General features: G+C 45.6%; 2 protein-coding genes across 2 annotated transcripts in view; one reads left to right on the plus strand and one right to left on the minus strand.

The window, feature by feature from the left end:
* The window catches only part of SPG11 (spastic paraplegia 11 (autosomal recessive)), a gene marked incomplete at its 5' end in the record, with an annotated part of 19455 nt that extends 2484 nt beyond the window's left edge, over positions 1-16971 (plus strand). Inside the window, 24 exon segments of the mRNA XM_009874270.1 lie at positions 178-323; positions 946-1107; positions 1303-1369; positions 1820-1985; positions 3120-3325; positions 4036-4144; positions 4284-4443; positions 5521-5763; positions 5991-6191; positions 6500-6607; positions 7490-7652; positions 8041-8255; positions 8590-8828; positions 8830-9326; positions 10145-10287; positions 11260-11458; positions 11826-11963; positions 13091-13224; positions 13977-14084; positions 14490-14658; positions 14874-14962; positions 15451-15606; positions 16230-16381; positions 16791-16971. Coding sequence (XP_009872572.1) covers positions 178-323; positions 946-1107; positions 1303-1369; positions 1820-1985; positions 3120-3325; positions 4036-4144; positions 4284-4443; positions 5521-5763; positions 5991-6191; positions 6500-6607; positions 7490-7652; positions 8041-8255; positions 8590-8828; positions 8830-9326; positions 10145-10287; positions 11260-11458; positions 11826-11963; positions 13091-13224; positions 13977-14084; positions 14490-14658; positions 14874-14962; positions 15451-15606; positions 16230-16381; positions 16791-16971 — 4151 coding nt within the window.
* Positions 16972-19263: 2292 nt separating this feature from the next.
* The window catches only part of EIF3J (eukaryotic translation initiation factor 3, subunit J), a gene marked incomplete at its 5' end in the record, with an annotated part of 3943 nt that continues 1214 nt past the window's right edge, over positions 19264-21992 (minus strand). The window contains 3 exons of the mRNA XM_009874258.1: positions 19264-19486; positions 20202-20275; positions 20999-21157. Of these exons, the coding sequence (XP_009872560.1) occupies positions 19358-19486; positions 20202-20275; positions 20999-21157 (362 nt within the window). The remainder of the gene's footprint in view (positions 19487-20201; positions 20276-20998; positions 21158-21992) is intronic.

Genomic DNA, 21992 nt, shown 5'->3' on the forward strand with positions numbered 1-21992 from the left:
AATTGGAAAAGGCTTGGTAAAATTTAGAACAGCTTTTATAAGTTGAAAAAAGCCACTATTAACAACAAAAAACTAAAAATGTCAGCATTTTTTTCATGCTCATAGAACAGTTTTAATGCCTAGTTTAAGGTTAGGCTTTGGAATTAAACCTCACTTCATTTTTTTCCTTTCTTTAAGATCCAAAGATGATTTTCCAGGCCAGTCTCGCGAATGCTCAGATCTTGATTCCCAGTAACCAAGCCAGCGTGAGCAGCATCCTGCTGGAAGGACGGACGCTGTTAGCGCTCGCCACCACGATGTACGCGCCCGGAGGTATCGACCAGGTACCGTGGGCAGCAAGTCTTTGATAAGCCTTTGGGGAAGTTCTCGCGTGGTGTTGACAATGGTGGTGAAAATAAATATACTAATGCCATCAAATGGTTTCTTCTTGTGTAGGAGTCTGGTTTGGGTGTTAGTAGTTGGCTAAATGAAGTGAGTAGAGCGGTTTGAGGTGATGTGGTTTGGAAACAGCAGCTCTGCGCTGGAGGATTTAACTCCTTCCTAGCAGCTGCAGCTGAGGGTGTTTATAGGAACATTTGGGAAAATATTTTCGATAAACATCAAAAACATCCCTTACTCCTTACATTGCGTTAACCAGTCGCATTGTGCTATAGAGGTAAAAAAGCAAATTGGAAGCAATTATACTTTTAAAAGAAAAGCGCTGGGAGAACCGAATGTATTACTGCAGATATTTTTTTGATATGTGGCACAGTAACCTAAAACATCAGGTGCTGAAGACATGTCTCATAATTTAAAAGGATTTTGCAGAAAAAAACGATACTTCCTGGATCATCACCGTATGCCAAATTCCCCTGAGGTAGTTTGGCATATTTAAAGATTGGGTTTTTATTATCTTAATGCAGTTTCTTCTTCCTAATGAAATGATTGTGTTTCTTTGCAATGCAGGTTCTTCAGAATGAAGATACGGAGAAACCCCTGAAGAAGGTTGATCCACAGCTTTTAAAAATGGCACTGACGCCTTACCCCAAACTCAAAGCCGCTCTCTTTCCCCCGGGTACTTCTCATGGAATTTTGCCACCTGACATCTCTCTTTACCATCTTGTCCAGGTACACACAGTCCTACTCGGGGGGCCTTTTGGGCAGAAGTAAACTAAAAGCAACTCAGTTTCACTTAAAGCCCGGAAGGTGGGAACCATGTGTTGTTTCTTTGGGATCCTTAGTTTGGCTAAAATGTATAGCTGTGGCCTGGTCTGATGTGAAAATCTTCAGCTGTCTCAATACTTTTTGGTTTTCATCTTTCAGTCGTTAATGCCCTTCGATCCCGCTAAACTATTTGGCTGGCAGTCCACAAACACTCTTGCTGCATCAGGTAGGTTACTTTTCAAGTTTGGTGTGTTTTTTTAGCCTGAGCACCAAGGATAAAATACCTTCCAGTGGAATGATTTACCAGATAAACTTAGACTTGGATTCCTTTTACTGAAAAAATAGCATAATTTACTAACATTTTACTTTGAAATTAAATCCCAGATAGGTTACCTTTTCTCATTAAGCTCTCACAGACAGCATTTTTTCTGAAAGTGTTACGAGATAGAAAAGTGACAAGTTGAAAAAAGTGGCAAGTTGAGGGCCTAAGAAGTGATCTGGAGTTCTGATTTTACAACGAGAGTTGGAAATTCCGTGGGGTTTGGCTCTGTGGAGATTTGGATTAGAGCAAGGGGAGAGATGCTTGATTGCCATCTCACGTTTTGTAGCTGAAAGCCAGTTTCTGCCTTTAATTCCGCTCTTTACCAGCTCGTAATAATGATGATTTTCTTTCTAGATGCATCAAGTGACTTTCCTCATTTTTCATCCCCTGAACTGGTGAACAAATACGCTGTAATGGAGCGACTGGATTTTTTGTACTACTTGCACCACGGACGGCCGTCGTTTGCTTTTGGTACATTTCTGGTGCAGCAGTTAGTAAAGAGCAAATCCCCCAAGCAGCTGTAAGTCTTCTCAAACCCGACAGTCGGATGGTTCTTTTGAAGTTATTATCCCGCAGGTGGAGTAACATTAATCCTCCCCAACAGCAAAAAAAGCGGTGTGTGCATGGCATCACTTGAAATTTTAGGAGTCCTGGGAGTCCAGTCAGGCAGGCATCAGGTAGGATAGAAATCAAATATCATCTAAAAGGTCAGCTTTGTTTTGAATTACCTAAATAAAATCAGCACTACGAGAGCGAGGGATGAAAAATACTCCGGTCGTACCCAGCACAGGTAGGCTTTTCTTCTCAGGGCATGAGTCTCTGGATCACTTTGTAGAAAAGAGATGCCCCTTCTCTTTGACATTTCCTTCTTAATTCAATTAAGACAAATATTATACTGGAGGTTGAAGGAATTAAATTTTCTGGTTGAAGGAGTTAAATTTTCTGGCTGCAAGATCAAAATCACATGTTCGAAAGGGCACAGTGGAATTGCAAAACTTGTTTGAATATACAAAATTTACTGTTAGGTATATTCAAAATTAGTAGAGTTACGTCAAAACAGATCTGGCTCTAGAATGTCTCGTTTGTGTGTTTGTCACTATTTGTCTCTTTTCGTCTCTGCTATACGAATCTCTTGTGTAAATAGCTACAATTTGGGCAAAAAGGAAGGCAGTGTAGGCTGAAGTGCTTGGTAGTTTGGAAGCCAGTTAGGCGGGTGTGATTTTTTCAGTGACTGCTCTGGAAAAATCTCTAGTGACCGATGGCTGAGGCGCTGTAGAACCCTTTGGGGTCTGTTTTTAGCACGATTCACAAATCGCTTTCGGGTTCTTGGTGGTGCCGTGCTGGGATCCTGAACTCTGCAGTGGGACTTCTGGCACCGACACTGCTGCCAGGTGGTTTTGTTAATTACAGCACTGAATGCATCAGCGTTCGTTTTCTGTCGAGTTTATTAAATTGTGAGCTTATGGTGTGTGAGGCTTTATCCTCGTACCTACGTTTCTTCATGAAACTGAAACTTTTGGTTTGTAAATACCTTTCAAGCATATGAAGTCTGTGAGTTCAGTAAACCTTGTAGGTAGTTGTTCGCGTGGGGAATATTTGTGTTTGAAAATTGGTTAAAAATCGTAAGCGTTAACTGGTGTTGTCTCTGTTTCAGGATTCAGCAGGCGGGCAAGGAAGCCTCTATTTTAGCTCTGTCTTCCTTCAGTGCACCTTCAGTAGGAGCAGCCTGCGTGTGTTTTCTGGAGTTGCTCGGTCTCAACAGCCTCAAGCTCAGGGTCGATCTTAAAGTTGCCAACATGATTTTTAGTTACAGAACTAGAAGTGAAGAATCTCAGCACAATCAAATAAGAGAGTCTTTGGGTAAGGGACTTGTTTTAAAACCAGGCACTGTGCGTGTAGTTATTGGGTTGACAAGTGGTGCCTGACTTTGCAGGACTGCGGCAAAAACATCCTGTCCTTTGAAGAGCTGAGAATTTTGCTCGACTCTCCTGCTTTTTTGCTGGTTTTGAAGGTGCATTTTGAACCTGACGTACCATATAAGGCAGGAAGACCAGCATGACCTGCAGCCAGAGTTGCAGGAGGGTCTAACAGACCCTGTTGAGCAGCTGCCTAAGGCTCAGGGTAATATTTGGTAAAGCTCAGCCTAATATTGTAACTAGACGATGAAACAAAGTGATGTTACCAAATCTCTTTTCTCTTTCATACTTGAAAACTGTCTTACAGCTGCAGGGAAGTCAGATGTTCAAAGCTGTAAGAAAATTTAATTTATCCTAGGAAGCTGAATTTCTGCCTATGGGTCTGCAGGTGTCTGTCCCAGCTACAAAATTGCTGGCATTTTTTTATATTTTCCTGATAGTTTGAAAAAACATGAAACTTAAAATTATAGGCAGAATTTCTTAAAAATAATTTTAAAAAGTTATGATTTGAAATTTGTAATTCTTTTGCAAAAATCTTGTTGCTGCGTTGGTGCCAGACTTGGCAGAATTATTGAAACATTTACAGTGGTGCTTGAAAATATTGCTCTAATCCCACGTAGCGTCTCCGAAATAGTAATACGTTCTTTTGAACAGTGGAGAAGTTAACAAAATCAGCTGATGGTGAAAGAACAGCAGCAGCAGCAGTTCTCATCTCCTTAGAGGAAGCCTTTTGGGATGCAGTTGAGCATCAAGGACTAAAGAAGTGAGTAAAACGTAATTTAAGGGATTGTGCTGGCAAACTGAGACTGAGCACTCAGTTTTACGATTTCCGTAACATCCCTTGTTAACATCTGGTGTAAATACCAATTTATTACAGCTGAAGCTCTTTAAATTCCATGCAGGATATCTAGTGACTCTAGGAGACAGTGGGCTTTGGTCATGCAGTTCTGTGAGCTCCACGACATCGGCCTGAGTACGTCGTACCTTAAAGAGTGTGCCCGGTGCGACGACTGGCTGCAGTTCATCGTGCAGGCGCAGCTGTACGGCCACCGGCCAGAGGAGGTGAGCTCCCCGCCTGAGCTTTGAAGTACCTTTGTTCAAAAAAAATAAGGAAGGAAAAACTAGATTCTTTCAACAGGACAATATCACGTTGTGGAGACAACGTAAAATGGAGGTTTCCAGGGAGATAGGGGTTGTCTCAGATGCTCGGTGCCTTTCTCTTGCAGCCAGATTTCCCAACTCTTTCCAAAAAAAAACCCTCTTGGTATGGGAAAAGCAAACACAAAGCAAGCAAAATTGACTCCAGAGGGGGCTGACTGCTCAGCAGATATAATCATACGCTTCTAAGAGCACAAAAGCTAACTGTTAAAGGAGAAGATTAGGAAAAAAAATCCCTATTTGGAAAAGCTTATGTGATGTTATTACTCAGTAGTGGAGAGAGAATTTTCAGAGAAGAATGATTTGAGTGTCTCTTCGAAGGGAATTGGACACAAAAGTATTTGCCAAGAAGGGGCTTCATTTTCATTTTTAATTTACTCATGTTTGTAAGTCTAATTCAATTTTTAAAATGATTTAACGTACTAATTTTTTATTGGAGAGTTACCCTACGTTCAGTCTAAGTTTTATTAAAGCCATTCAAAACTTTCAATGATTTTGGTGTAAAGATAGGTTTGAGAACCTAATTTTCTAGTTTTTCTTTTGAACGTAATTGAAAATTTAATAAAATATTGCCAGCGTGTAAAAATGAGAAGCAATTTGGGAAGAGTAATGTGAGGAAGCTAACTGGGACAATCTGGTTAAGATGATGTTTAGCAGGTCTAGGATTTTAACTTGGAGCTCTTCGTTGTTGCCTTGAAAAGAAAAACAACTAATTCCCCGGCAGCAATTAACAGGCACTTCTCGTGATGTGGGAGAGTTATGCCAGGCAGGAGTGCCATTTTCCCTTCATGTAAAAGGAGCTTCGGTATCTTGTCAGAATAATTCACACCTACAGAACACTTCTTCCTCTCCGGGTCTCCGAATTAAAATTGAACGTGAAGAAAATTTTTTGTCTTTGCCTATTTAATGCTTCAGTCCTTCTTCCCCCTCGTCCTCTTTGGATCTTGCTCTTTATAGATGCTTTCGCTTCTGTTGCCCTAGGTTATTCCTATCCTTCAGGATTTCACTCCCGTTTTACGAGATCACTTGATGCTGGCGTTGGAGAAATTACCCTTTTCATGTCCTGAGAACAGCGCTGCCAGCGTGGCCCGGAGCAAAGACGCCGACAGTCTCTTTCAGATCCTTTTTCAGTGTCAGGAGAGCTCAAACCCTTCGCGTTACCTTTTGGCTGAGGGACTGAGAGAGCACGCTCCCATCCTGAGCGTTTTAGCAGCGTGTTTCCAAGTGAGTATTGACAAAGTGATTTTTCTTTTAGAGGAATGATTAATAAAAAGAAGTGAAGGTGGTGCATAATGATCTTAAATGAGAGATGTGTCGGTTGCACTCCTCAAGATTTTTTCTCAGTTTTTGTACTAATTGTGAATAGTGTGATACGTTTGGCCAAGTGATATCTAACAAGGTGGTGTTTGTCTCTGGTTATTATAAACCCATCTTTTTTTATCAATTAACAGGATGCAAACATTATTGATTGCCTGTGCGTTTGGATAATTACGGCTGTGGATGATGCTACCAGGGCTGAAGCCACAAACCATATTCAAAGCTCAGCAGAAAATCACCGCTGGGATCTTCATGACCTGTCGGTTATCTGGAAAGTCTTTTTACGAAAGCAAAAAAGTAAAACGCTTCTAAATGGCTTTCAGCTCTTCTTGAAGGTAAGGTATTGCCTTTTTAGTGGTATTCTTGAGTGTATCTCAGATTGTCTGGAGAGGAGGTGGCCTGTAGGTCCCCTCTGTCTTGCCCTTAGCGGCCTGGCTTACCTGGGTGTAATCTGCTGGAAGTCCCCATCGAGTAGGAAAATCTTTGAATGGAAATTCTTCCAGTTGTTACAAATGTGCAGATCACATATCACCCTTGCATGCGATTTTAATAAGTTAGAAATTCATTGCTCTGAGGAAGACAAATTCTACATTTATTGAGGTACTTTTGAAAAAGAGTTATAACCTATTTTTGTGTCTTAAAGGATTCCCCCTTACTGCATATCCTGGAGATGTATGAACTGTGCATGAACTGTAAAAAATACAACGAAGCTAAAACCGAACTGGAGAAGTTTCAGGAAGGTCTCACAAGGGTAAGTAAATTCATTTTCTCTAAATGTCCTTGCCTAGGTCTTCCCTTATTAGAATATGATAGGCCTCTAGTGTCGTGTATGAAAATAACGGAAAGGGAGGGGCTTCGAATGACCTGGGAGCTCACTTGGGAAGCAGTAGGTTTCAGCAGGTGCTCTTCTGGTCAGAAAATACGTTTCTGACCATTCAAACCCCACAATCTAAATCATTATGGTTTAAGTCGGTATGGGAAGATGGCAACACAATGTCACCTCCCTCGTGCGAGCATGTTACTGCTCGAAGGCTGACGTGGACTCAGGTAAGAGCACGGTTGGTCAGTTGGATTGGTGGTGGTGAGCAGATGTTCTGTATGTGCCAGGGCCAGCTGGTGCTGAGCTGATCCCCCGGGGACTCACAGAGAATATCTATTTAAGAAGGACAATTTTTCGAATGTGTTTCAAAGTTTCTGAAGGGGTCCGTGATACTGCTTTAGTTTTGAGAGTTGCGTAGATTTTTCTTTGAAAACGACTCAGAGGACTGAATTACACTCTTCAGCTAAAGCAGTGGTTTAGCAGTTGGATTTAAGAGGACCCAGGTGTTCATGCAGTGTTCCTTGCTTGTCACAGAGACATTTTTCACAAATTATTTCAGTTCTTTCCAGTCCAATTTCCTAGTTCCCCAGGTATCTTGGTAACTAGCATTCCCTGTCGTTAGCTGTTTTCCTTCCTGCAATTCAGGCTGAGGCTGGGTGAGTTTCCTTTCCCCGTGCGCTACTCACATGGTGGGTACACTTAGAGGAGGTACACCTGGGACACCTGCCATTTCCAGTGTGATCCCCACCCAAACGCAGCACATGTTTGCAAACAAAACCCAAACCCAACACTTAAAAGTCTTTGTCTACACAGCTGAAAGCTGAAGATGAACCGGCTGCTTCCGAGTTCCCTGTGCAGTGGCTGGAATCCCAAGCGTTGTTTCTTCTGGAACTGATGATGCAGCAGTGTAGAACGGAATATGAATTAGGGAAGCTCTTACAGCTGTTTGCTGCAGCGGATAATCTTCTACTCAATGGTAAATACGGTTTCCTCCGTCAGATGATATTGCTGCTTTAACCTAAAGACAACAAAGAAAGGTTTTGGAGGGACTGAAAATGTTGTAGTGTATTCGTACTGCTTTATTTTTGGGTAGGAATTTATATACCCACACTTGCTCCCTATGAATTGCAGAGATGAAAATAAAACTGCGTTTAAGTCTCTTTGGGAGAATGGTTACGTGCAAGTGTTGATGATTACCTGCAGAAATATTTTGGTTACGGATTTAGAGCTTATTTTCAGTCCACGAAAGCTTTAGAGTGTGTAAAGCTGTGCTCCTCTGGCAGGGTTGCGTGCTGAAATAAGTCAGGGAGCTTCCTCAGGTTTTAAACCAGCTGCCTTGAGTTGCTTCTCCTCTTTTAAAACAGGCCCTTATGTGAAGAAACTCTGCACCCTCAGCGAGACCCTGAAGGATTCCTCCATCTCAATTAATCGCTCCATCCTCACCAGTTACAACATGGAGACGTTCCAGAGCGAGTGCAGATCCATCCTGGAGCAGCTGCAGGAGAAGGGGATGTTCTCCCTGGCGCGGGACGTCGCGGCGCTCGCTGCGCTGCCCGTGGACAACGTGGTCACACAGGAGGTACAGTGCGCTTCAGTCGGGGTGTTCCCCTCCTAATGCTCCCATCACGGGCCCTAGTGAAAATGTTGCTTCTCAGCCTTCCTGAAACACAAGTTTTCCTTCAAATCCCTTTTGATTTGAAATACCAGAAAAGTTGGCTGGAAGTGCTGAGCTGAAGAGGACAGCGTAGCTTTCCTTATTCTCGTACTACTTTCACTTGCTGTGCAGTCAGTTTGGTTTGGTAGGAAAACCAGATGGATTTGTTGCCTGCTGGGACAATACCAATTCCATTTTTCCAATGGGATTTTTCTTTTTTTTGAAAGCTGGTTGTTTAAAACCTCCGTGAATTTTGCAGGTTCTGCGAGATCTACGTCATTTAAGAGACACTGGACGGTGGGATCAAATCCAGACGAGAACTGAATTCTGGAAAAAGTGTGACGAGAGCTTCGTGAAAAATTCGATCTCCAGCAAAGCTGCATCCGAGTTTTTTTTTGACCAGGCAACCACAGCATTTGAATCCTTAGCTCAGGAGAATTTGGACAGCATTATGGAGAGACACTTGCTGCTTACCCTTGCTGGCCACTGGCTGGGCCAAGGTGTTGCTGCACAAGTTGGAGGAGATAGAGAAGCAGGTCTGGATCTGTCGCGTCGCACGGCAAACGTTATCCCCAGACGAGGGGTCGGGTGAGCCGAGATTTTCCTCCCATGTTGTGGCGAGCAGGGAGCTCACCTTCGAAAGCTTAGCAAAGGAGTTTTCTTTTTCAAAGCTGCCTGCTCTGAACACACCAAAGTACTTAAAACTCGAGGCCCTCGCGTTCAAGGAGTCCCAGCAGAGCTTGGCTAAGGAGGAGGAGGAATCACTGCAGTTTCTGGTCGGCCGCCTCCTCGAGGAAGGCAGCGTGCACGAGGCCAGCCGCGTTTGTCAGTATTTCCACTTCTACGACCGGGACGTTTCGCTGGTTTTGCATTGCAGAGCTCTGGCCTCAGGGGAGACCGATGCGGACAAATTACACGCGGATATTCGGAGTCTCCTTGGAGCCAGAGAGAAGACGTGCGAGAGCAGCACAGCTCAGCAGAGCGGAGTCCCGAGCAGTGAGTACCGCTGGTGGGCTGGCACTGGGTTTTAGTGTTCGTTTCACCCAAAATTTCTGCAGGAAAGAAGATCTTCACGGCAGCGCGTTATCTGCTTGGTTCATAAATCCTCTGGTGAAAGGAATTTGAAGCCTTATAATACAAGTTGCTTGCGTGTACTTCAGGCAGAGTGTTTCTGCATCCGGGTTCTGTAGACTCTTAACCATTTTTATTTTTTTTATAGCTCACAGTTTTGTTCTGGTGAAGTAGCACTGAACTTCACCTGTGTTCCTGCTTTGGGAATACACACTCTAGTAAACGTTGAATGTGTTTCTGGAGCTGGAACAAGGAAATGCTTTGATTAGTGTATTTCTCTGAATTCTTTGTGCATTTTAAAGGGTTTAGTGTTTGTTATTAATAGCGAGACTAAGACTTAAAATGTTGATATGTGAAGTACTCTGAGCTTATTTATGAAGCCTGTATGAGAAAGCTGCCAGCTGGAACATTTGCTTTCTAGTACTAACCTGCATAAAGCTTAATAGAAATAGAAGAGAATAAGTGAAGCCTAAACCATCAGGAAGGCAAATGGACCCTCATGCTTGGGCATTTGACATCTGAGATGTTACTGTGGATATTTTGGCTCATTGGTGTTGTCGTATTGTTTGTACCCTAAAACTTTAAAAACTTTAAAAAAAAATCAGAGGTATCAAGAGGTCAGTTTTCAGAGACTGAGAAGGCATTTTGTATTTACTATGGATTTCTGGAGTCTTGCTCCAAGTCTAAGGCTTGTTGGTGTTATCTGTCTACGAGAAAGGAATTTATAGTATTTTTATTTCCAGCATCAAGCTTAGAAGACCAGACGTACGTTGTAGCTCCATCTCCAGATGATCGAGTCGTTCTCAGCCTGAAGGCTCTCATAGAGGAATGTGTGCACGGCAGAAACTACTGCAGACAGGTTCTGTGTTTATATGAGCTTTCTAAGGTACGTGTTCAGTACATTATTGAAGAAGCAAATGGTTTGTGTCAAGCTCTGCTGTGAAGGGTTGTGGCGGAAAGGATGCAGAGCACTGGAAGTACTTGTCAGGTGCCTCCTGGGCACTTTCCAGAGGGTGAAATTACCAACCTCTGCTGCTTCTGCAGAGGGTGCTGCAGGGAACAGAACTCCTTTCCATGGTGGTTGGTCTGTATTTTTGGAATGTAACATTGTTTATTTTCTATATAAAACCAGCAGCGTGCATCCTGAAAATATTAGTATTGTCTTTATTGCAGAATTCTTAGATTTTCCTACAGAAAATTTGTATGCCTCAGATATTCAGAGTGAGGACTTTAGGTTTGAGATACTAAGAAGCAGTCGTTTGGCTGGCTTGTTCCCTTTTATACCATCCGTGTACTTCTTGCCTGAAGCTGATTGTCTCTGCTTTTGAATTTAGAGTTGATTGTTGTGTTTCTGAGGTACATTTTCCTATTGATTTGTCAGTTCATAAAGCTGTAATATGTTACAGCAGGGTATTTACAGAGCCCCACCAACTCCTCTTCTGAGTGCAGCGGATGTGAAAATTAGTGTCTTTTTTTCCCTGAGAGTCCGTGGTATGTAGAGAGGACACAAAGAAACCTCACAAGCAATGCAGGAAAACACAGTTCTTCATCTAGGGGGAAATATCGCTGTCTTTCTTGTAGATATTTTAAGTGCTAGGGTTTGTGTTTGGTTCAGGAAAGCATCTCTGTGAGTATTAAACTTCAAGCTGGAGGACGTTACTACTGAAGAGAGACAGAAGAAGGCACCATTAGTGGATAGAAGGATGGATCACGTTTGCATTTTTTGAAGCTGAGTTTTGTCTGCTTCCCCAGCGCTCCCCTCCTGCAGCAGCTCATCGTGAAGAGGACGTGCTGTGGGTCAGTACGTGATCTGGACTGGAATTTTTGCTGCTTTTCTAAGCGTGCCTGTGTTTTTTAGGAATTGAGCTGCTCCTACGGTGAGATGTCAGCCCAGGACCCCGAAAAAGTGCTTCGAGCGATTCTGTCGTCCCGCCGGCCTGACCGATGCAGGAAGGCTCAGGCCTTCATCACCACGCAGGGGCTCCAGCCTCAAACTGTGGCAGAGCTCGTGGCCGAGGAAATCATGCAGGAATTATTGGCGTCTTCGGAAGGGAAAGGTAGCAAGGAGGCTCGAGCTTGTGTTTCAGTGGCTTTGGTTTTTAAGTGTCGTATCTGTGTATCTGAAGAACAGTCCTTGCTCTCGAGACACTTGAGAGTAGGCAGCAGTCTCCTGGGGTTGTGAGGTGACGGGTGTCATTAGAGCAGCAGCGGGGTTGTTCTGTGGGGTTTCATTGGGTTGAACCAGCAGAGAAGCCGTATCTGATTCTTAAATTTAAGCAGAAAGTTCTAAAGTGTCTGTAGAATTGTGGCCCCAAGTCCTAAGTCAGTCTGGATGAAGTTGATCTCTGGGTGTTTTTTTTATTAATGTAGCTAATCTTTCCTGACCAATTAGCACTTGTGGCTTAACTCTCTCTCTGGACACAGGGCAGAAACAAGTTTTGAACCCCGCGGCGGAGAGCAAGGCCTTCCTGCAGCTCGCTAAGCTCTGCCAGGATCACACCCTGGTTGGCCTGAAGTTACTGGATAAAATTTCCTCTGTGCCACGTGGGGACCTGTCATGCAGTAAGTACCTGGCAAATAATCCTTGGTGTAACTGAGTTACTAAACACGACGTTACTTGGTTTAAAATCACGTCACCAAGCTTAAAAGCAGCGCTGCTGGACGCATCGATGGCTGAGCTCAAATTCGGTATTAAATGACTAGACCCGAGCGTATGCACGGCAAAGCAGCATCTCCAGCAGCATCCCGTCAGGTTACTTTCAAACAAAACACCGATGGATTTTTGTGTGTGCCAGCAGCTGACAAGTGCAGTCAGGGAGTTACCTGAACTTCAGGAGTGTATTGTGACTTTCTTTGTATTAATCACCGTTAGAAATGGCTTTCTTTATCCATTTCTTAAACTGACTTTGGAGATGTTTTGTTACCGATGCAGCTTTGTATACCACGGAGATTTGTCACCGAGTTTATAAAACACAGCCAAGGTACTTTGGTGCGGTTTTGTCGCTGCTGGTTAAGACTGGTTTTTTGTGTGTTTTTTTTTTTTAAAAAAAAAGATTTATTATAGGCAGTTCATGTCTGAGGAAAATGAATGAAAGAAAGATTTTAGTGTGAGTTGTCTCCTGGTTATTAGCATGGGCAGAATTTCCACTGCTGTTTTGTCCGGAGCACGAGGAAAGGACACCTAGAAACGTTCTGCAGAAGAAAAGCGTGGCTGGGCTTAGTGTCGGAGCTGTTCTGTTAGAATCCCACTGTAATGCTGGAAGATCGGGAAACCTTTGGGAGAAAATACTCTCAAACCCCAGTGCAAACCTTGCAGCCTTCCTTTTTCTGACGGGTGCCGGAGGAGCGCCGGTGTGCTCTGACACATTTGTCAATCAGTGGGGGAGGTTGGAAGGGGTGTGTGTGGAATCAAATAACACTTCAGCAAGCGATCCAAAAGCCCCAGACTTTCCCACAGATTGAGAAGCCAGACTGAGTGTGTGCTGTTACAGAAACTGTCACTTCTGAAAATTGCCGGGGGGAGAACCATCATGTCTTGACTTTCTAATCCAGTTCTAATCTAATCCTGCTGTCGGTAGCCGGGAGGGTTGGGTACGCTCTGCAGAGGTGACACCACTTCTGTAGGGAGACGTAATAGTGAACTTCCTCAGCTTCGTAACTGAAGTACCCGACTTCTTCTGTTCCTGCAGTTACAGAATTGCTGATTTTGGCCCATAATTGCTTCAGTCTGACCTGCCACATGGAAGGGATCACCAGGGTCCTCCAGGCGGCACGGCTGCTCACGGATGAGCACTTGGCACCGAGTGAGGAGTACGGACTTGTGGTACGTGCGTCGATGCCCTCTGTGCTTGCCTGGGTGCTGGGTGGAGGGTTCCCCCGACACCTCAGCGAGTCCCTTTGCTCCCGAGCAGCACACAGAGACGATGGGATGGGGAACACAATTCTACTTCAGCTGGACTGTCCGTCCCATCCTGCCTGTCCCAGAAGCTACAAGTGGGTGTTTGGCCTGATGGGCGCAGGGGATGACTTTTATGCCACAGAAGCTCTTAGAAAACCTCTCTGGAAAAATAAACGTGGCCATAGTGGGACAGTGAAGCGGCAGCAGCGTGGTAAATCCCAGTGGGAATGTCCAAGTAAATGCAGCACTGGTGAAACATGATGATTTGTATCACTGGGCTGGCCTGTGTCCTTAAATCCCAGAGTCTGAGATGTGCCCCGTAGAATGGTGTCATTGCTAAAAGGTTTTTTTTGAGGGGGGGGAGAAATGATGTCCCTTCACCTCACGGTATAGAAGATGCGGTGGGTTGGTTTAAAAATAAAACCGCCATGGCTCTAAGGGCACATCTGCCTGCATAACTAATGGTTTAGTGGTCGTGGTGGTGTTGGGTTGATGGTTGGACTTGATGATCTTAGAGGTCTTTTCCAACCTTAATGATTCTCTGATTCTCTTCTGTGATTCTAACGCCGCTCCCAGGGCCACGTGTGAGCTGGCAGAGCGCGTCGGCCTCCTCCCCACCGCCTTCAGAGAGAGAATTTTTCTGCTTTACTTTGAACTTCGTGCTGTTATTTCCACAGGTTCGTCTTCTCACCGGCATTGGCAGATACAATGAAATGACCTACATATTTGAACTGCTCCACGAGAAACACTACTTTGAAGTGCTCATGAGAAAGAAATTAGACCCGGTAGGTGGAGGGAGATAAAGGGGAGAAAAATTCCAGGGAACTGTTGGCTACATACAGCAGGGACTGACAGTTACACAACAAGGTGGAATTATCTGGGGATTTCAATTACTGGAGTGTACTAAGTGTTATTCAAGTTTCTGAGTAATAAATTGATTCTGAGGTTTATTCTGCTTTTAGTTTAACAAGTTTGCTTAAGCTTGGGAACATAAATGCAGAGGTGCTGGGCTTTCTCATAGTTGTATAATACAACCATAACGTTTGAGAAACCTCAGAAAGTGTAATAATCACTTTTTGGAAAACTGTACCAGACCAGAGTTGCTTGTGGGTACCAAAATGTGAATGGGAAAAAAAAAACCAACAAAAACCCTCTTGAAATCTTAATCTGATATTCCTTCACCTGACCAGAGCGGGACACTGAAGACGGCTCTGCTGGATTACATCAAGCGTTGTCGCCCAGGGGACAGTGAAAAGCACAACATGATCGCCCTTTGCTTCAGTATGTGTCGAGAAATCGGAGAGAATCACGAGGCTGCCGCTTGCATCCAGCTCAAACTCATCGAGTCTCAGCCATGGGGTGAGTGGAGAGTGCAAAGCCAAGAAATGCGAGCAAGTTCGTTTAAGAAGGAAGACACGATGGGTGGATGTAGTTTCCATTGTCTGTGTTGTCCTGGTAACATCCACAGATTTTCCACTGTCGGGAAGGCGGCTCCTATTTGCCAGGTTTGGGGTATTCTTGTAACTTGGTCACCTTTATAAATAATAGGGTGTGGGGCTCTTTTCCCATTTCAGAGGATTCTCTTCAGGACATTGCGAATTTAAAGAAACTGCTGATGAAGGCTCTGACTCTCTTCATTGATGCTGCAGAAAGTTACTCGAAGGTAAAATGAGATGGAATTGTGTGACTTCGGTACCACGTTTGGAGCACGTGTGGAGCCAGCTGAACCGGGAGAACAAAGAAAGCTGCTCTGGGGAGGGTGCACAGAGCCTTGTCCCAGGGGGGTCTGGGCAGCATCCCAGCGGTCTCAGTGACGCTGCTGCTGCCCGGAGCAGGACCTCGTTCCCTTCTCAGGCTTTAAGGGCTTGGGTCACAACTCAGTTCCTCAGTTTCAGAGTGACCATGAGCTTAACTAGCATGAGCAGAACATAAAGCGTGTTTACAAACTGGCATTATTATGGTGAAAGTGATGTTTGCTGCAAGTGAAGCTTCATTTAAAACTGACGGGATTTGATTGATGATAAAACTGCAGTGACCTGAAAGATGAAATACGAGTTAACGCTGACCTCGTTGTTGCTCCCGGGAATATTTATCGCTTTCCTGTAGAGCCGTGCTTCCGACGCTTCCGTTTGTCTTTGATTCCTTGACCAGGACTCCTGCGTCCGTCAGTCGTTGCGCTGCCGCCGGCTGACGAAGCTGATCACTCTCCAGCTGCATTTCCTCAACACCGGCCAGAGCACGATGCTGATCAACCTCAGCAGGCAGAACCTGATGGACTCCATCCTGTCCTTGCCTAGATTCTACCAGGTAAGCTTCGCTTCCTCGCCTCCTGTGTTCTTCTCAAAACGATTGTTCTAAAGAGCAGGTGCCTCAGCGCTCTGGGAGCGCAACGCTCAGCTCTTGCACGTGGCCACCGAGTCCCGCGACTGTTATCCCGTGATCTTTCCTGTGGGATCTGTTCTCGGTGACCCTGCTCGGGCAGGGGGGTTGGACTGGATGGTCTTACCAGGTCCCTTCCAAGCCCCAACACGCTGTGATTGCGTGATGCTGCCACGGGTGGGACTGCGCTGGGACACGTGGGCACAGTCCTGCTGTGGGCTGATGCTTGTGGCCGCCCCCTTGTGCGGCCTGGCCCTTGGCTGCCCTGCAGCTCTCAAGTTGGCATCCATCATCTTGTAAATTTGGAAATAAGAAAGAAAAGGGCTTTTTAAAGAGAACAAACGGTGCTCCTCTGACAGTGTGTTCAGGGTTCAGGAGAATTATTTGCAGTACTTTGTATTTCTCCGTGATACAGCTGCTCTCCAGAAGAACATCCAGAGATGGGCCAAACAGCAGACCTAGAACATATGAAGTATTCCCAGTATAGGAATGTTTTCGTGCAAGAGTAACTCTTGCCTGGTCAGTAATTCTGGGGTCTCTTCTCCCTGAAGGCAGCTATTGTGGCTGAGGCGTACGAGTTCGTTCCAGATTGGGCTGAAATTCTGTATCAACAAGTGATCACCAAGGGAGACTTCACTTACTTGGAAGAATTTAAACAACAAAGAGCCCTGAAGCCCAGCATGTTCGAGGAGATTGCTAAGAAGTAAGTGGTTCTACGGTCAAATTGGACCTTCCTTTTCCACAGGCTCCTTCAGAGGAGCAGCTGGGTGTTCAGCAGCCTGCAAGTCTTAGTACTGGTAAGACCTTTTATGTGATGAAGCGTAGTACAGAGAGACTTGAGAGTTATGTTGAGTTTCTTAAGCACATTGTGGAAGCAGCACTGGATCTGCTGTTTTTCTGGAGCTGGATAAATAAGGTATCTTTAGGCTGGTCAGATCAAACCTTTTTAAAAAATGAACCAGAGCAAAATAAACAGCTGAAAGAATCAAATGTACACGTTGAGCACAGCTTCTTTCTAAGAGTTGTAATTCTCACAGGGCTACAGCAGGATAGTCTCGTAATCATTGTCTGTGAAGCTTCTCTATTCCAATTACATGTCCAATTATTTTCAGAGTTAAACAACACCCACCCACTGACGCTGCTCTGAAAAACCTAAAGAAACTGCTCACTTACTGTGAAGATATCTACACGTACTACAGGCTGGCTTACGATAACAAGTTCTACGACGTGGTGAACGCGCTGCTGAAGGATGCGCAGACTGGCTGCTGCCTTAATGATATGTTATCAAACTAGACTGCGGCCTCCCTGAAGCAGAGCCCGGCTCTGACACGGCCTGGCCCCGCCGCAGATTGCACGGTTAGTGCCGCGTGGTTAACAGCTGTTTTTATCCATCACCTGCTTACGGCTGCGATGTCAGAGCTACTCCAGGTTGTACATATTTCTAATGCTGAGACTGTGTTAACCTAAAATTGTGTTTTGTGTAATAAAAATCTGTTTACAAAACTCTTGACTGGCACAGCCGACGCTGACCCAGAGATCCAGGAGGCCTTTAAAAGAGGGGTGGGCAGGGTGGGTCACCCCAGGAACAGCAGCTGGGCTGGAGGCGGAGCTGGAGGGTGCGGAGTGTCCCCTGCATTCACAATGGGCGAAGGAGGGGAGAGTAACCTCCTGTGGAAGTTCCAGGTACGCACCAGGACAATCTGTTCTTTGACTCCTGGCTGATTCGAGGGGTTTTGTTTCCTCGCTGAGTGATACGGTACAACTGTGCACAGCACAGGCTTTGTTTGCTACTGACTTGGAGTAAAAGGAGTAGTTTGGATCAGCTGCATTCTTACAGTTATTGAATTTTACCTCCTTTCCACGCTTGGACAGCGCTGCTGGGCACACAGTTGGTACCCACACATTTTTAAGTAAAATTAAGCAGTGATATTGTCCTAGCAAAAACTACACTTGCCAGAGCAACCCCGTAATTAGCAAAGTGATGCCCACAATGGCCTTTCAGTTGCTGAATGTTTCTGTAACAGCAACTGTTACCTGTGACAGGTGTTTGCTCCCACCGTGGTCATCTCAAACTGAAGGGCAGAGCTAAAAGTTGGGCGCAGGGCTACACTGTACAAGTCACAGCCCCTTTGAGAAATAAAACATTTTATGCAGTGAGGATTGTGCCTGAGCAGAACCCAATTTAAAAATTCCAGTTTGTCTCATGAGACCAAATTTGCCTGAGCTGGATGTGATTAGTCTGAGTTAAATCACAGGGAGCAAGCTTTGAGCTTGAACGTTAAAGTTCCAGCATGAAGGGAGACCCTCGGGCTGGCCTTTGGAGATTTGCCATCCATGAGCCTTTAAAAATTTGGGACCACCAGCGCTGAGAAGAATGTGGGAGCACAACTGCCTTGGGAAGGCGCACGCGGATCCCACCCCTACCGGGAACACGCACCCCAGGGCCCCACGCGAGCGCGGGACGGCTGCTGGTAAGTACAGACCGCTGAGCTCAGCAGTTACAGCCACAACAAATACCAAGTTTGTCACGGGAACGCTTGGATTATTGCAGTCCCCGAAGAATTCTGTTTACCAACAGCAGCTCGAGAGGCTTACCCCAAGAAAAAGCCATTTTACAGGAATGAAATGTTGCCCCAGGAGCAGCGCAAAGCTGGGAGCCAGAGCAAAGCCCAGCCCTCGCACCACACACCCCGACCGCAGCGCTGCTGCTTCAGGTAATTCCCGTGCAAGGAAAGACTTGGCTCAGATGGCTTGTAGTGAAGTCCTCAATAGTGATTTTTATTAAATTAGTTGCTTTATAAAACATTGCAGATGTCATAATTGTTAACATAACAATTTGCCCAACTGTAGTAACTGTTGCAGTTTGCTAAGCAAGTTGTTTTGTTGGTTTTTTTTAATGAAAGAAAATGGCCAAGTCGTGAAAGATCCACCACAACCCCAGGAGAGACCAAAAGGAAGTAATTTTCTTTTTCTGGTTTTTTTTTGTTTGTTACACTGAAACCAGGCAATTAACTGTTAAAGAATACCCAACCCATACAGCTGCATTAGTAGAAATTTAGATGAAGTGAAACTTAACCTCAAGACACAAGTTGTGGTTTTTTCCCAGGTAAGTAACCCTTTCCTCGTCCCGCCCTGCCATGGTTTCTGGCTGGACGTCACACAGCGACGCTCTCCGGCGCTGCCCGGCGCAGCGGCCCCACGGAGAAGTCGGCAGTTCCCCTTCACAAGATGCTGAAAAACCTCAAGCTCTAACTTAAGACAAAGCGCCTGTAATACTACGTGCACACCACGCCCTTGCTGCAAACTGCTCGTGTTCATCAGCGGGTCCCTCGGGAGGTGCAGTTAAGGCCATGTCACTGGGCTGTGCTGGTAACAATACTTCACCCTGATGAAATTCAGTGCCAATTTAGTGGCTGTTACTACAAAACCAAATAGCAACAGTTACCATTACCAGAATTTTGGGGTTTTTTAACGGCAATTTATGTAGCTTTTAAACGTCTTCGCTCTAAGCCCCGGCCAGAGCCCGGCGCTTCCGCCCGGAGCCCTCCGAGTTAAGCCACCAGCACAGCGATACTGCAGTTTCGATTGTAGCATTTGGCAGAATTGAAAGGAAGAAAAGTTGTGCTACATGTTTAAGGGATTATGGGCAACAGAAAGACAACAGAAAGGGAGATAAGTGTCACATGAAGTCTTCAAAGTCTTGTACGTATTCTCCATCGTAGCCTCCGTAATCAGCCAGGTCGTCTTTCATCGTAGCCTTTAAACCCCCTCCAGGCACAACACCTTTTTTCTTCTTTTTGGCTTTATTCTGCTTAAATAGGAAACATGTTTACTTTAAAATCCACGGCAATTTGTCATCACTCTGATCAGAGTATCAGCACACGTCTTTGGGTGGCTGCCCACAGCAATCTGACGCGGAAAGCCGGCACATTGGAAAAGGGGAGGCACCCACCTGGGCTCCCTGAGCTCCAGCGCGCCTGGGGCCCAGCCCAGCCGGGTGCTATAAACCACATCACCCAAGAGCGACGTCATAGCTTAACTGAGGCTTTGACACCTGCTCTTCCTTGCCTTTGCGAGTTACTGCTCCTGTAGTTTGTGTGAGAGCGTAACAGTCCCAGTTACCTGCTATTCCCAACCCCTGACGCTGCCAAAGGTGTGAATTAAGGCCCTGGATGGGACGAACATTGACCTGACCTCCTGGCGAGGCCGCCTGCTGCCCGCAGGACACCCCTGCGAGGCATTTGGACTCCAAGACCGTGTAGAACAGAGCAAGGTCAGCACACGGGGAACTTGGATGTAAATTAATCACGGTTTTTCCTGTGATCTCTAGATTGAGTTGACTCCTGATTACCTCACCCAGCGAAGAGGATTTAATGCTAAACCGGTCCCCAAGGTTATCATTTATCTCCCGCTACTACCCAGAACAGAACCAGCCACTCGCGCCAGCGCGAGACCTGTCGCCACTTTGCAGAGGAGCCCTTGAGTAGGTGCTGTGACACTGCAGGAGCACGCCCGAGCCTTACCTTTTCTTGTTTTTGCTTTTCACTGCATAGTACTGTCAAAGTATTTGTGATCTTTTTCAAATCATCAACTTCCACTACATCAGGGGCAAAAAAAAAAGAAAAAAGAAAAAAGATTCCTCATCATTGTTGTCTTTAAAAGGCAGTTAGATAATCTAACATCAACATTCTCTAAAAATTAAGAATAAGCATTAGTAGTAAGCCCAGGCAGCTGCTTGATTTAAATCAGCAAAGCACAGACTGGGTGATTCTGGTCCTTACAATCCCAGTTACTATTTCAGGTGGTCTCCAAGAAGCAGCTTGAATATTGCAGAAGGTAAAACTTCCAAATTCAAGACTTAGTGAGGAGTCATCTGAACAGTAACATATGGCCAAGAGTAAAATACAGTAAAATATAGCAAGAGGAGGAGTGGATTAAGAGGGAATTATTAACACTGGTCCAGGAGGCTGCAAGTCCTTCAGTTTGGGAAGCTCTGGAACCCACGTGCAGTGGAGTTACCAGCTCCGGTAGCAGTATCATTATTTTAGAAAGGGCTTCTGGAAAAGCACGCAAGATTTAGAGCCGCATAAAAATTCCCACGTTTTCAGCGCCTCCCCCCAGCGCACACGCAGGGAGCAGCTCTCGTGCAAACACGGATCAGTAACAAAGCTTGTGGGAATGCAGTCGGGCACGGGCCAGGGGAAATACTTCACAAACTACAGAGATCGCTCTCAATTTCACATTTACTACAACAGAACGTTCTTGACTCCACCGCAGTTCTGGTGGCTGCGTATTCTCGGACGTCTTTCGCTCAACTTACATGAAATACATACGTCTCGAACTAACGCTTCCAAAAAACTGGCGTAATGTAACGATTTTTCATACTGTGTGATTTTCTCTTTTAGTAGTTTGCCAAATTCCGTAAAGTCTTCTTTTGAAGAGGGATTCATGGCATCTATTCCACAAGTGTTATTTACACCTGCAGGGAAACACAGAGGTAGGACAGAAAACGTGAGCTGTGAGCCCCAGTGGTCAACGCCGGAGGAAATGAGTAACCTCGCGGTGAATCGGCTCCTCACCTCCACGGGAGCCTCAGAAACCCAAAGCCGAGGTTTGCTCACTCCCTCCCCACCAGATTTTGCCACACACAAACTCAGGGCCCCAGTCCCAAGCCGGCACGGAGAATTTCCTGCATAACCCAGTCATCTGAACCAGCTATTCCTGCTCCCCGGAGCAACATGAAGCCCCTTTCCCCTGAAATAAGGGATTCTTGACCTGAACTCCAAGCACAAACCTTAGGTGGGTCTTTGCAGCTGTACTCAGAGCCCCCACAGCCCTCCCCGAGGCACTGGGCTCCTTCACAAGACTCACAGAACAGCTTCTCCTGAGTAAGGAGCTGCGTAACGCGCTAGAACGAAGGAAACGCAGCTGCACGGCGGGAGAACGCTGCTGGGAAGCAGGGTCTGCGCTGGTTCCGTCCGAGCACAGAACCAGGAGGATCTGCCTTAAGTCTCCTCCACTGACCTCAGGGGAAGCGCTCACACCGCGAGCCGAGCTGGATTTCTCAACATCCTCAGCATGACGGCAGCGAGAAGCGCTCACACCGCGAGCTGGGATGGATTTCTCAACACCCTCAACATGACGGCAGCGAGTGCCCCGGGGAAGGCTCGCACGAGTCCCGCCGTGCACGCGCCTCATCGCAGCCCTGTTGTAAAGCACCTCGGAACATTTCGAGATGACATTTTCCTCTCGTTTTTCTTTCTACACACCCTCTTACCAGCAGTACAACACGTTGGAAAATGCAGTCATCTTTT

The sequence above is a fragment of the Apaloderma vittatum genome, unplaced genomic scaffold, assembly GCF_000703405.1.
Source record: "Apaloderma vittatum isolate BGI_N311 unplaced genomic scaffold, ASM70340v1 scaffold13990, whole genome shotgun sequence".
Classification (NCBI taxonomy): Eukaryota; Metazoa; Chordata; class Aves; order Trogoniformes; family Trogonidae; genus Apaloderma; species Apaloderma vittatum.